This window comes from Syngnathus floridae, chromosome 3 (assembly GCF_059516105.1).
Source record: "Syngnathus floridae isolate MCC-2025c chromosome 3, RoL_Sflo_1.0, whole genome shotgun sequence".
Taxonomy (NCBI): Eukaryota; Metazoa; Chordata; class Actinopteri; order Syngnathiformes; family Syngnathidae; genus Syngnathus; species Syngnathus floridae.
The window spans coordinates 14,277,597-14,291,609 of record NC_142415.1 but is presented as its reverse complement, the minus strand read 5'-3'; the positions used below and the strand labels follow the sequence as shown (position 1 = coordinate 14,291,609).

General features: G+C 43.1%; 1 protein-coding gene across 1 annotated transcript in view; it reads left to right on the top strand.

Annotated features, from left to right (window-relative positions):
- elp4 (elongator acetyltransferase complex subunit 4) overlaps nucleotides 1-12,842 on the top strand; it is a 43,880-nt gene extending 31,038 nt beyond the window's left edge. The window contains exon 10 of the mRNA XM_088370635.1: nucleotides 12,293-12,842. Coding sequence (XP_088226761.1) covers nucleotides 12,293-12,412 — 120 coding nt within the window. The 3' untranslated portion in view covers nucleotides 12,413-12,842. The remainder of the gene's footprint in view (nucleotides 1-12,292) is intronic.
- Nucleotides 12,843-14,013: the final 1,171 nt, after the last annotated feature.

Sequence of the window (14,013 nt, the reverse complement as noted above, 5' to 3'; positions counted from 1 at the left end):
GAACACTCTTGTTTTAAGTCCATCTGCAGGACCACTTTGTGACCATTGTGTCTAATTCATTAAAAAAAAAAAAAAAAAGTCTCACATTCCACACAGACCTAAATTCCAGTGTTAACAGCAGGAATTCCATCAATGCTCCCATAGCATGCCAATACTGCTCCACCCACCTGTGGCACCACATTAGGCTGTCATGCCCTCGCTCAATTAGTATCAGGTCCCATAAACCTTTCACTTCCATCTATCACCTTCTGTTGATTGAACCAATGAAGTGGAAACCTGGCACGTTCCTAGACGTTGTTTCGGAGAGTGAGGAATCAGGTGAATCAGCCGGCGTTGGCTGCATAGGTTATGCTGTCACGGCCTATCCGGAATGCAACCACTCCCATGTGCCGAGATGCTGCACCTGTCAGCTGACTTCTCAGGTAGCTAAGGAGGAAGTGACTCACGCACCCTCTCTTCTTAATGACTTAGGGCTTGTACAATTCTTACACAAATCCTACAGTTCCCCTCAAAGCTGATATCTGAGTGGAACTGGACTGGAGACTCGTACTTTATTCTGGATCAGTCGTTTTATGCAAATGACTCCTTGAAAATATATGAGCGGGCAAATATTTGCTCAAAGGGTTTTAACACCCAAACTTTTGATATGATTATGCCTCTTTGTTGTCTTATAATTCAAATCAAGGCAGCACTGTATTTACTTTTTGCATGAAAATAAAATGCCTGTATTCGACAATAACATCTTGCTGAATCATATTCAGTTTGAATTAGATTTGGTGTTTAACAAGGTTCAACCAAGTCTGAGAACGATTCCAATTCAACATGTAAAATCTAGTTTTAAGTCTGACTGACTGATTGACTAAGGAAGTTCCCCCAGCTCTTATTTTCATTTCCTCATCACCACTCCTTTAAAAACCGTTGGCTCAGACCTGACTCTTTTGGTCGTGGCACAGGCTCAACATGCATTGCAGGAAGAAAAGTGGGGCAGCGAGCGAGAGACAGTCAGAGAATGAAAGACAGAGAGCATTTTGTCCCCCAGGTATGACCGAGTCAGCCATGCAGAAGGATCCCACATGGAGGGAGGTGGAAGAGGAGGGTGATGAAGAAACTCTTGGCTTTCCCGCTTCCCCCGAAAACACATCTGTCTTCTTTCTCCGCCGCACACACCTTTTGTGCATCCTTCGCTCACCTTCATATATTGGCAACAGAGTGGCTGGAGTTCACATTTAAATTGTCTGGGCAGCACGCTTGTTGTTTTCTATTTTCCGGTCTTAGGCTTTTGGATTAACTTGCGGTGCATTTACGCCAAGTAGTGTTTCTTTTCTTGCTAATCTGTGTTAGCCCATCATCCTTGTTTTAAATGCGCCGGAGTCATGTCATGGCTGCTTGCATTAAAACAATTAAACTTTGTCACCTCCCTCACAACAACAGTCATTTGCGAATGTGTCGGGTGAAATTTAGCAAGAAATGATCATTTTCTGAATCACTTCACTGCACTCGCTTTGTGCCTTTTGCTTTCTTTCTCTTCCTCCGTCGTGTCTTTGAGCTTCTCAAAAGAACTCCAAGCCCCCCTGCATGTTCTTCTTTTTGCCTCTTTTCTCTGTACTTTTTTGTCCATCATTATCCAGCAGCACTTTTCTGTGCGTGCAAATGCTTTCTGAACGGCTTCCTTTCTTCCTTTTCAGGGCGGATGTCATTGTTGCCGCCTGTGGGCTGGGTGTATTTATTTAGGGGTAATTGGTGTGTGGATGAGTGAGGTAATGAGGTGCATCCACACTTGGCTGCTCCCCCTCCTTAGCTGAGCTGAGCTCCGGCTTGAACAGCACCATCTTCTCCGCACAAGCCAAAGTGGCTTTTTCATACTCAGGTGGACAAACACAATCGCTTGGGGTATACCTCAATCAAGATTGTGTGTGCGTGCATATGTGCGTTAGCACGTGTGTATTCACGCATAGGAGGGCAAACAGTTGGTTGTTTGCTTGTGTTTTTGTTTTCTACCATTGAATGTCTGTGAGGCTGAGTGTGTGTTCAGTGGAGCTCAAGAGGACCTTTGGCTTTCCCAGCTCACTGCCAACCTCCATAAGTGGCCCGGATGTCCTGCAGAGTTACCTAATGATTTCACTTACACCTCCCTTATCTGTCTGGCCCGTGTGTCTGCAAGCGTCTGATGCTTCAGCCTTTACATGCCATTTGCTGCCTCATATCCTGTAAAATTCAATTGCACAGCACCAACTGTAGCTAGAGAAGCAGGCTCTCCCCCTTTGCCTCCCTCTCTCTGCTCCCTCTCTCCATCTACATTTGTAAATACAAACAGCTCCACCATCACATCATCTCTAAGAAACTGTGAATTCAAGTTTGGACTTAAAGGTGTTTGTGAGCTAATGTTACGCATCAGTTGTTGTGTTGTTATCGGGGTAATTGCTGCCGACCTTCCAGTCTTTGATGGACACACAATTACTGTATGCGACGCATAAGTGGACTCATTTTAGCTCAGGATTTTGAGTTGCTAATGGTGCATTATTCAGCTTTTTGGTCTGTCCCCAAAAGTGCCGGGCCAAATCAAACACGCCGCTCCAGGGTAATTGAGGCCCACTCCGCACCCCCTGCGGTGAGCACGGCAGAACTGTAATCCCCTGACCACTCTGACTTGGCCCCAATCTGGCAGGCCGCCCATTTCCCAGCAAAACTCCCAACTCGGCCTAGCTGAAGAAGCGGATGGCCGCGTTTGGAACTCTTTCCAATGTTGTTATTCAATCTCTACAGTCTCTTAGCCTCTGTACAATCTGTTCTATCACTGGATTGTGAACCCATATATTAGTGCGGCACGATAAAAAACAAGTGTGGTTAAAAAAAAGCAACTTTAAACAGCCAATTAAACTCACTCTCTTTCATCTTTATATTGAGCCAAATAAATGCTATTGGAGTATTTAGAGCACAATCATTCAGACTGTTGTTGCATAGTACGTTTTTCGAAAGAGAGCTATTGATTGTTCAGTATCATGTTAGTTTTTAACATGCAGTACAAAAAACAAATGAAAAATGAGACAAAACAAATTTAATCTCATACCGAAACGCAGAGTACTGTCCCATCAAAAATGAGCAGCAAGAGGTCTGTGGCCTCTGTGTGTATTTTTAAAATGTATCCATGCAAACAGCTTTTGCTTTTCATGATCCAAATTCTGTTATTAATTCTGTGGTCATTATTTTTTATGTTTTTTGTTTTTTTTTTAAATGCTAACAATGTCTGAGGTGAGATGTCACCTCTTATAGGGGTCATATTCCAGAGAGGGTATTTAGCACTGTCTCCCTCCATTTTTAACTTCAGCCCGTGTGCTCCCCAGGCTCTGGCTCACTTTGTAATGGATTTAATAATGCGTAACAATTAACACTCATTCAGTGCTCTGGGTTAGCGGCTGGCTGCTGTATTCCAGGCTAAATAAGAATAATAATAATAAAAACACCAAACAAAAATCCCCATCACCCCCGGTGTATCAAGAAGCTCGGGGTGATGGAGAAAATGGAAGGTGGTGAATTTTTTGACAGGCCGGCCGAAGTGATGTCTCATTGCCTCTGACACCCTCGAACACCCTAAAGGTGGTTTGGCCAATAGTCTACCCAGGAAGCACCTCACCTAGTTGTGGCTAAAATTACACAACCACCACCTGCCCACAGGGACACTGTACTGGAAATGAGAGCAGAGGTGGTGGTGTGATGAAGAGAGCCAGGAAAAAAGAGCAGAAGAACTGTTTGTCAATGAGTATTGCCGTGAGAATTTAGGTTGGTTGTAAATAGTGATCCCTTGCAGAAAATTTGGAATACAATCAAGCTTTTTCAGAAAAAATGCCTCTTGAGTTCTGTGGCAGCCCTAGGATGATGCTGAAATTCCTGCTAGAATATAAAGAGCAACCTGTAACACCCCCAATAAATCTTTAGTGACTTTCTAAATCGTATTTCTTTATTTAGCACCTCACTGTGTGAGTCACTAAAATTTTTCACCGTCTTGGCTCTTACATTTCCAATTGTCCCTAGTTTTGGTGTTTTGACGCGCTCCGTCATGTTGATGTAAATCTATATCAGAGAGGAGACAGCTTCTGGGTCAAATTTTAGTTTTCTAGAGTGCTTTAAAAGTTCAGTGGATTAGTGGAACAAAGCATGGCGGCCCCAGGCGATTCCAGTCTAGGTTTGCAGAGAAAATATCCACACTGAGAACGGGGTGGCTGTTGTTTCAACGAAGCACAAAAAGGGACAGTTTCTGGATGGGAATGCCGATTTTATCATTACCACTTAAAGCCCATATGTAAGTGAGAAAATGAACAATAAATCGCTTAAATTGGTCATCCAATTTTTTAAAGTTTTTATTCTTTTTAAACTCCCCATACAATAAAGTGAAAAATGAAAATAACTCCACTAAATTTGGCACACTACATAGTTTTAACAACAGTGCCAATGGCAATTTAAAAAAAAATATAAAGAAGTTTTAGCATGTTGTCGTGTTAGCATTAGGCCTAGTAATAACTAACTAACTCACAATCATGCCAGATACGAGCAAACTCAAGTTCTAATGTAATGGTGGAGGGGGAACTCTTGCCGGGAGCAGTTTTAGCCATAGCCAGAAATTGAGGATAACTGAAATGGTAAAATACAGCAAATTATACAACACATATTCTCCACATTTCAGTCCTGTATAATTACCGATCTTTGCACAAGTTTTCAGCAATTATCTTTAAACATGTATGGTGTATTCAAAGATAAATCTGAATTCAGGTTACAAGTTCTTGAAGTTTGCCAAAAATCACATTTTTCCATCCAAGTTGTAGAAATAAATGAATAAACAGATCAGTGCATTCTTCCGTCAAAATTCTACAAATCAATGAATAAGCAGATCATTGCTTTTCAAATACCATCATTATAATACTGTATAACCACACCAATGAGCCATTAACTCTGGTTCTTTATATCCCCAGAACATCTATGAATATCCTCATCTAGCCTTACAAAGTTTTTTTTCTATCTTTTGAGAAGAAATCTCAAGACGGCTGCTGCAATAGAATGGTAACAATTCTAGCTGCTTCCCAGTGGCAGAGTTCAGGCTGTTTGCCTGTCGACTGATGTGCTGTGAATGGCGTTCGAGGCTCTAGGCTGGTCTATGTGTGGCCCGGCTGGTCCAAGTCAGCAGTAATGACTGGCTTTGGCCAGCATGCCTGTTAATGTGAATGGGGTTACTCTGGGCAACACCTTTTCAGCAGGGTCCTATGAAGTCCCCAGTATGGTGGTCTTTGTCCGCACAAGGGCTGTCCTCTCAGCAAAAAGGGCTCCTTTTTTGTGAGCACTATCAACTGGTGATGGATTATACCCAGCACTCTTTATTCGTTGGGACAGACTTAACAGACATGGATGCTCGCAAACATACACACACCCGCGCTTGCAAGCTCGCACAAAGACACCAAAAGGTTTTACATTGAAGGACATCGACACATTATCTTAAACAATTGTGTCGAGGAGAGATTAAACTGCTGCACAACTTGGGTGAAAGTGAAATTTCTGTCATGCATGAAATCTTATTAGGTGTGACTAAAAAAAATAATAATTTGTGACACAATACAGCTGCTGTAAACCACCAGACATCCTCTGCCGCATTCTGAGGCTTCAGCAACAAAAGAACCAACTTTTCTCTTTTGTCCTTACACTGCATTTAATCTGTGATTTTTATCATGACTGACATCAGAAATATTTAAAATGGTGAGCCGCATGGTGCAGTCTTAAAGATGCCTCAAACCTGCTTGGTGCTGATTTTTTTGCTGGCACAACTCTTCTGCAGGAGTGATTACCTCCACACTTCCCAGTGGGTCAGTCACTTCTTCAGACTGACACAGTAACCTCTAGATGACCTTAACATTTGTCAAATGTTAGTTCTGTCTACTAAATTGTTTGGTTTCCATAAGACAGTTAAGTAAAACTAGGCTGTGTTTTCCCGGTATTGGACACGTTTCTGACATTTGCACTGGAGAGAGGCGTGTGTATCTGCATGTGTGTGGGTGTGTGTTTTGTACAATCAGTTTGTGTAGTTCTTTACTCACAGCAACCCAGAAATAAGCATCAATATTACATGACTAGAGCTCCACAGTAATGCTCTGGCTTTTATTTTTTGGGGACTAATGGAAAGAAATCTCAAGACAGTTTTTCTGTAATCCTTCATCACCTATTCATGCTTCCACATAGTCAGGAACACATTTTCAAACAAAAAGATTTTTTCCAAATTTACTGTATGATCAAATTAGACTTCATGAAAGTAGTAAAAGACGTATTACTTGATTACTTCTGTCGTCCAAATCCTACTTGAAGCTTTGTTGACGTCATGCAGTCTCAACAATGACGAAGCAATATTAAGTATGCTAGCTTTTTGGCGGAGCGTGATTATCATAGCGGGACCTCTGTATGGCGCTGGAAAACCTGCTCCTACCACGTGTCAGCGATGCTTTAACCTGAGGACGTTCATAGTTTGCGGGGTAAAATATGTGTTGGAGGGCGCAAGAGGTCCCCCAGATATTGCTGTCATAACCCATGCAGCCGCTCTCTTTGCTATGGGCCTATGTGTAGTGAAGGCAGCACTTAGACATGTTTGTACTCTTCGCCCTCTATCCCGCTCCCTTTCTCCCTTGGCTCCATGTCACCCCAGGGGTGGACCAGCACTCCCTGGCTGTGCCCAAGTCCATAACACCATCTAAACCCCCCTCTTGCAACCCATCACCGCTCGGGTCAATGTGCCCTCGCCCCCCGCCGCTGTCAACCTTACAACGCCCACAGTCCATACCGACACAGGCCCGCAAAGAGAAACAAAACAGATCTGAAAAGAGACCAAATGGCCCCACGCAGCGCCTTCATGTCAAAGGCCTTGACAGGCCCAAGGAGAGGCCCCAAGAGGACCTCAGTTGAAGATGATGACGACGGAGATAACAAGTCAAGTTGTTGTGTTACAGCGCACTTACACTTTGGCCCCTTGTTTGTCCGTTTGCTTATTCAGAAGCACTGCAGAGCTAACTGATTACCATGCATGTCATGTTTACTAACATGGCACATGCTATCAAATGCTGTCTGTGAAGCGTGAAGGGTAAATGGTGGGCCAGCTACCTACCCCAAAGAGCAGGAATAAACATTCCATTAGGAAAAATAAAATAAACATGAAATATTGTCAGCCACTCAATTTCCTGTTTGGACACGCTCGCCTAAAATGAAAATCACTCACGTTATTAGTCGCGTCGCATTCTTTCGGTGTTTGGGAATATAATTACTCTCAGAATGCTTACTCATCCTTCTGTCAGAGAGATTAGCCACGAAGCAGAAGATGTTTTGCCCGTGTGGCATCAATCTTGACTGTTTTTATGAATGTCTCTTGGATGATCCTGGATCAGGCACAAGGTGATAAGACGGGCAGGTCTCCATTAAGCAAGAAAGCATTGCTTGATTCATTCCTGACACCTTAAGACGGTTTTTACGAACTGATTGAAAATCATCAGCATTCGAGTTGAAGAATCAGAAGAGTATCAAGGAAGGTATTCAGCAGTAAGTTGCACATTAATAAGTGTGAGAATGACATAAGTCGATTGAACAATCAAAAACCACGAACACACTGGATCAACAGGTTATTCCTTATGTGAGGCCAGAGATCATGTTGCAGTCTTTGTTAGAGCAAAAGAAGAGGAAGGTCAAGCAGCTCGTCAGCTTTTGTTTGCTGCAGGTGGGCTAGAATTACCCAAGTGACAGGATTTATACTGGGGCTCTGGCTGCATTTTTTTCCTGCCAAGGGAGCGGAAGTCTTGTGTGGAACGGCCGGCGTAAATGGGATGATGCTGTGCTTGTCAAATTGAAAAGATCACATCACCTCATTATGTTGGGTTTTCCTGGGTTAAAGTTAACACTTGTTCCTATAGATCCAGCAAATGATTTTCCCACACAATAGGGTGTAATTTTATCGCTGTGGGGGATTATGGCACTGGGAGGTGATTTAGTCAGCAGATGGAACAGCAACTCTGGGAACGTTTCCCCAATGTTGACTGTGAAAAGTTCTCCCTCTATTTTCGATTTCTGGGCACTTTGGTTTATCGTGTGGTGGTCAGCCTTTTTGCTTCGTTGATTTTGGCTTTTATTTTTTGTAATCCATATTCAAGATACATTGTTGAATTTTTGTCTTTTTACTGACTTTCCATTATTCAATGATCAATGGTTGCCCTAAGTAATGGTAAATATCGTGTCACTTGCATGAGCATGATCCAGCCTCGAGTAATCTGATTTCAGCGGCCAGACCGGTTGTCATGTGTTCCCTGCGAGGTGTTGGGTTTCCCATAGTTTTAAGCTGTACAGTGACATGGGCCATTTGAAAGTCTAGCTAAAACACTATGGAATAAATGACTCGTTAAAAATTAGCACTTAATACTCGGATCATTGGTAAGCTTTTACCACTAGTGGAATGCCTTTGAAGGCACTGTTTTCTGTAGCTTATCCATTGTTAAGATCCTGCCAAAAAAAAAAAAACTCTTAAGCCTCAGAACATAATGTATGCACATTTACATAGTAAAACTATGATTATGATATAAGCAAGGAAAAACATGAACTGTGATTTTATGTCTTCTCCAAAGCATTAAACAACAATTTAATCCCAATAAACATCCGCCCCCAATATAGGGAAGCGAGGAATAACAAGCAGCATGTAATGTCATATTCGTTTGAGAAGAGGGTCTTTGGGGTGATAGGTAAGCCGAATGGAATTGCCTATTGTGGGGTGATATTAGTAACCCTCTTAGGCAAAGCCAGTCTGTGGGCTGGCCCCGAGGGCTCATTTCAAGTGCTTAACGCTCGTTTGGAGCTTTGTCACCTCTCCGCCTGTCGCCAGCAAAAACTCCCAGCCCCTCTGGCCGCGGAACGAAGCTGAGCCGCGAACCTTTATAGTGCTCGCCACCAGGGAGGATGCTCTGTCACACATGTCGCACTATAATGGTGGCTCACGTTCATATCGACCCCCCCCCCCCCCCCCTTCTGCACCACAGCCAATGGTCTAATTTCCCGCCATCCTCTCTCATCCGGCGACCCCCCCTTTCCCACTTGCTGCTGTTTCTTACCCTCTTTCTACAACCTCGTGAAGGTTGCCAGGCAGCCGGGAAAGACTTCTCTCACACATACACCCCACGATGCCTGTGAGGGTTTTCCGGATGTCCTTGTTTACACCATAGTGTGTGCAGGTCATTGGGAAGCAGACTTTGAGCGTCCCATACCATGTGTGTTCTAAGTCCACCACTAGTCTCCAGTAATTTGGTGTCAATGCGGAAGACCTAAATGGTAGTGAAGTACATACTTTCTGTATTAGCCTGTATGCATTCTCCTTGTTGCACGAGTGATGGACAACAACTAGCCTACTAAAGCTTTAGTAGCTTTCTGACGAATGTTTGGAGCCAATCGATTGGTTTTGTCTGCTCCTCCCTCCAACTTTGGCGTTACCATTGATTGTTCTCATGTGTCCCTGAACTCGGAGGTTAGAGGAGCTGAGCTGAACTTCTGGATTGCTTTGACCTTCACTCCGCACATGCTCAGTGTGCCCACACAGCCCTGAGCCAAACAGACACAGCCAAGCCAAGGCTGTGGATGCGTGACAGTCAGACAACGGTGTGATCTTCCTCTTCTTTTTTTTTAACTTACCCTCTGAGGATGATGTATATGTGATTGATTTTCCTCCATCCCCTGCTCAGTAGTATGTTTCCGCTGCAGTGCACTAAGCAGGACTGAGTCCAGGCTTGATCAATGCATTGTTTTTCTTTTTCAATTACACTTGACTGAGCGAACGACACGAAAGGTTACGCAGGTGAAGTTTGGCAGGGGTGGAGGCGGAACGTCTGGAAGCCCCCTCAAGTCCGATATGTGAGTTTGCACAGGTGTCTGTGTACGCAGAAAGAACATATCTCAGTGTGAGTTGACCGCTTCGACCCCTTCGTCATCTTGCTATTCTCGGCAAGCTTCTCAATGCTGAAAATGAAGCCACATTAAAATCCTTGTGTAAAAAGTGAAAATAAACGTCTTCATTTTACACACTACAAGAAAAATGTTAAACTGCCAAATTGAAATGATTAAGAAAAATAGTCAACTGTATAAATCTTCCACACAACAACAAGAGCAACACAGCACACAATTTACAACATTTTAAGATGACATAGGCGAAGTAACCTAATTTGTGCAGCGGTTAACGGCACAACAAATTTGGCTTATGTTGCCACCGAAGGATTCGTGCTCCTTTGTAAACTAAGGACCACCGGTAGAATATCACACCACAACAACCCAACCCAACCTGCATATTGATTTAGTAATGCAGCTATCGCCATCCCTTCTGCACACACCGTTCCAAGCCTTAGCGTGGCTAACGTATCTTATATCTATCCACCCAGAGGGAATCCCATCCATCCCATGTAACCTTACCTAACCACCCAACATAAAATTATAGGTCCTTCGCAGTGGTCAGTATTCACCTGCCTTAGATAATCTGCTGTGCAGCATTAAGACCGCTCCTCTTGTTTCATCTCACAAAGGACTTGAGTTCACGGGAGATCTTATGGGTTTGACGCCCCAATGATCTGTTGGCCACTGTAGCAGGAGTAAAATGTCCTACCACATCAGATGTGAACATCAGCAAACGTTCTGATATTTAGAATCTCCGGATCCTTTAAAAAAAAAAAAAAAACATAGTCAAAAAAGGAAGCGGTCTACCCGAGAGCGGTGAAGAGCATTTCGTAGTACCGAATTATCTCTTAGTATTGACGCCGTTAAAGCCCGTACCAAAACACCTACTCATTAGGAAACAGATAAGTATCTGTGGGAGTGGGAAGGCTCTACGAAAGCTGCATGTCTGGAGGGGGTGAGGATACAGTGGGCAGAGAAGGCTTACAGGAATGAGCTAGGGGGAGAGTTGGGGGGGCGAGGTGCACCCTTTGACCAGGTTTCGAATGTCTTGGCAGATTCTTTCAGGGGCAAATTACAGGCTTTAGCTCCTCTTGTACCCAAAATGCCTTCATTCTGATACCTTCAGAGGTGCTCAAGCAACACACTGCCCGACATTGTCCTGAGCACACTCGACTCTGAAGGCACTTCACCTCAGCTTCCTCTCCCACTCTCAGAGCCTCTTCAAGACTTTGTTCATTGGAGAGCCATAGGCGGCTTTTCTGGCGGAGCCTGAAGCAGCATTGCGTAGCCACGCTTAAGATTTATAGCAGTTAGCGTGTTGGTCTTAGGGAGCTTTGCACGAGTGGCCCTCATTAACCTCTTAACGTCTTTGTGCTTTGAGTTGGCACAGGGCTGCTCTCCAGATAAGCTTTTCTGTGAAACGAGTAACTCAGTTAAAAGACTCGGGCTCTCATTTGTGTTACACACCCAATCAGCTCACACATACTTCTCATGTACATTTCAGCTGTTCTCTCGGGGTATGTTTACACGGTGAAAACTTATACTTTAGCGAAAAGTTCCATTCACCTTGACATAGATTTAATCTATTTTCTGTCTAAAAAAAGAGCATGTCAACTTAGTTGAGCTACATATATGCAGACCTTTGGGATTAATCAATTATTTACATCTATTTACTATGTTTTTATATAGCTACGATATATCTTCACTCAGGCAGAATTTCGCCTCAACAACACAACACTGTCTTATGAATGTTCAGTGACATTTTTCATCTCTACTTTATGATTGTTTTCAAATGTTTGCATGTTCAACTTCCATTGTGGAACAATTTTATATTTTCCGTTAAAAACGGTATTAAATGGGCTCGCAAATTTCTCAAACAACTCATCAATATTAAGACTGAAGCAACTGCCCCCCCAAAAAAAAAAAAATCCTATAGCATTGTAGTTGTTTGATCATCGTTAGAATAACGAAGTGGCCCATGGAAAAATGTCACCCCATGTCCTCGTACCCAGAGTCTGAAAATGCCTGCTACAGGCCACACAATGTGGCTTCTCTCTCTCTTACACACACACACACACACACACACACACACACACACACACACACGGGTTCCCTGAGTCGTAACAGACCTAAAGCTCTGCGAAGCATTTAGCAACACGCTAGCAGGTTTACTCCACGCTGGCTGTTCTGTGCAGAGTGCTGAAGCATCTAATGTAATTTAACGGCTCTCTGTGAACAAACATCATCGAATGGGTAGATCTACTCTATGTTGATCCACTTTTTTTGCCATCCGATCTAATGATCTTCCCCACCCCTTCCTCCTTCCCCCCCTTTCCAACTCTCATTTGTGTAGCGACTACATTTGCCTCCCGACTTATCTGAGACAGTGAGTCGTGTGAGCAGGGGGGAACTGGCAGGAGCAGCCGCGGGGGGTTCTGCCTGTGGCTCTGCCAACAAGCACCTGGATTTCTAGAGCTGGAGTGGCTACCAAGGTTATTTTAGTTTACAAACACTAACAAAATAACAAACTGAAAAAACATTTTTATTGATAAAACAAAATAAACAATGAAAATGCTTTTTATAAAAACAACAAAAATTTTACAAAATAAGCTCAAAATGACCTAGAAATAAAACTAAAATGAGAACTCCAAAACTATTATAATCCTGGTGGCTACTTGGCAAGCAACACCTGCAATGCGGTGGTGACCAGGTTGTTCTCCCACCCACGTTCTGCCATGCCGCGCTGGACGTCTGCTGCCAAGGTGTTTGGGATCTGCCAGTTGTCCCCGGTGCCAGCCAACGACGCCATAATTACCTCCATTCATATGGACATGTTTCACTTCATTTCATAATTTTGTTCTGTGTGTTTATTGACAATAAAAGCCAACATCAGGTACATGTTATGCTGGTTGACTTCTTTCACTAACCTCTTTCAATTTGCTGGGTCAAAGGAAACCAAAATTGGGTGGGAACGCCAAGAAGACAATCAATCTTGACTACCGAGAGGCAGCAAAAGTCATAAGGTTTTCGTAGCACTTGTATCAAAAGCAGGAAGCGGTGGATAACAGCAGATCATTTCGTTAAATATTCAATTAATTAACGTAGGATGGAAAAGAAATAAATTAAAATCTTATTTGGTCTCTTGACCAACAGACTGGCTGTTCTTGGACTCTGCAATTACTTTCAACATCGCTGGCAACAAGTGAATAAGAAGCACTAACATTACTTAGCTTACTCTGTCTGTCCTGGGCCTCCTGTTTTTGACATGATCTCATTTGCCAAATGGAGACACGTCAAGTGAAGCAAAATACACCGACCGCTTTATTTCACCTCCCCTTCCTCTTTCCTGTCGTCATTGTTCCATGCACAGAGTTGTGGTACTCTGCTAGACGGCGAATTGTCTTGACCTTTTCCTCATTGTGTGCTGCGATTGGTTGCGCCTCACATCAAGACCGGTTTGTTATTCACATTGGAAGTGTCGCACTGACATTTATTTTAATCTTGAAGGAAGGTAGAAGAGTGGGTTCGGTGGTGGCTTGCATACAGAAGGGCAAGGATTTGAATCATCAGAGCAGTTTGTTCCGCTTACTGTATGCGTCCAATTTTGCTCATTAGGGTTGCTGGTGAGCTGGATCTTATCCCAGCGGATTTTAAGTGAGGAGTGTGGTGCTGCCTGCCTGAACAGTAGTGGTGGGAAGTGAAGTACAAATACTTTATTAATCTCTCTAAGTAGATTTTCTCAGGTAACTTTGAATATTTACTTTTCTGCTGAATTTTTAAAACCGATATTTGCTTACTACTCCTTACTTTTAAAAAAAAAAATAAGCAATTACTTTTTTCAAGATCTGAAGATAATGACACGAAATAAAAAAGATGCAAAGGTTTGTTTGACTTAGAGTTAGATTAACCCATTTTGCCGGGATTTAAAAATGTGAATTTGAGACGAAATTCCAATCAGCACAAGCACAGACAGACATAGGCAGCGTGGTGAAATAAAAACAATGTAGGGCAATATCATTGCGGTATTGTGTTCACTATGAACATGGAGTGTCAGTATTACTCACAGGGACAGAA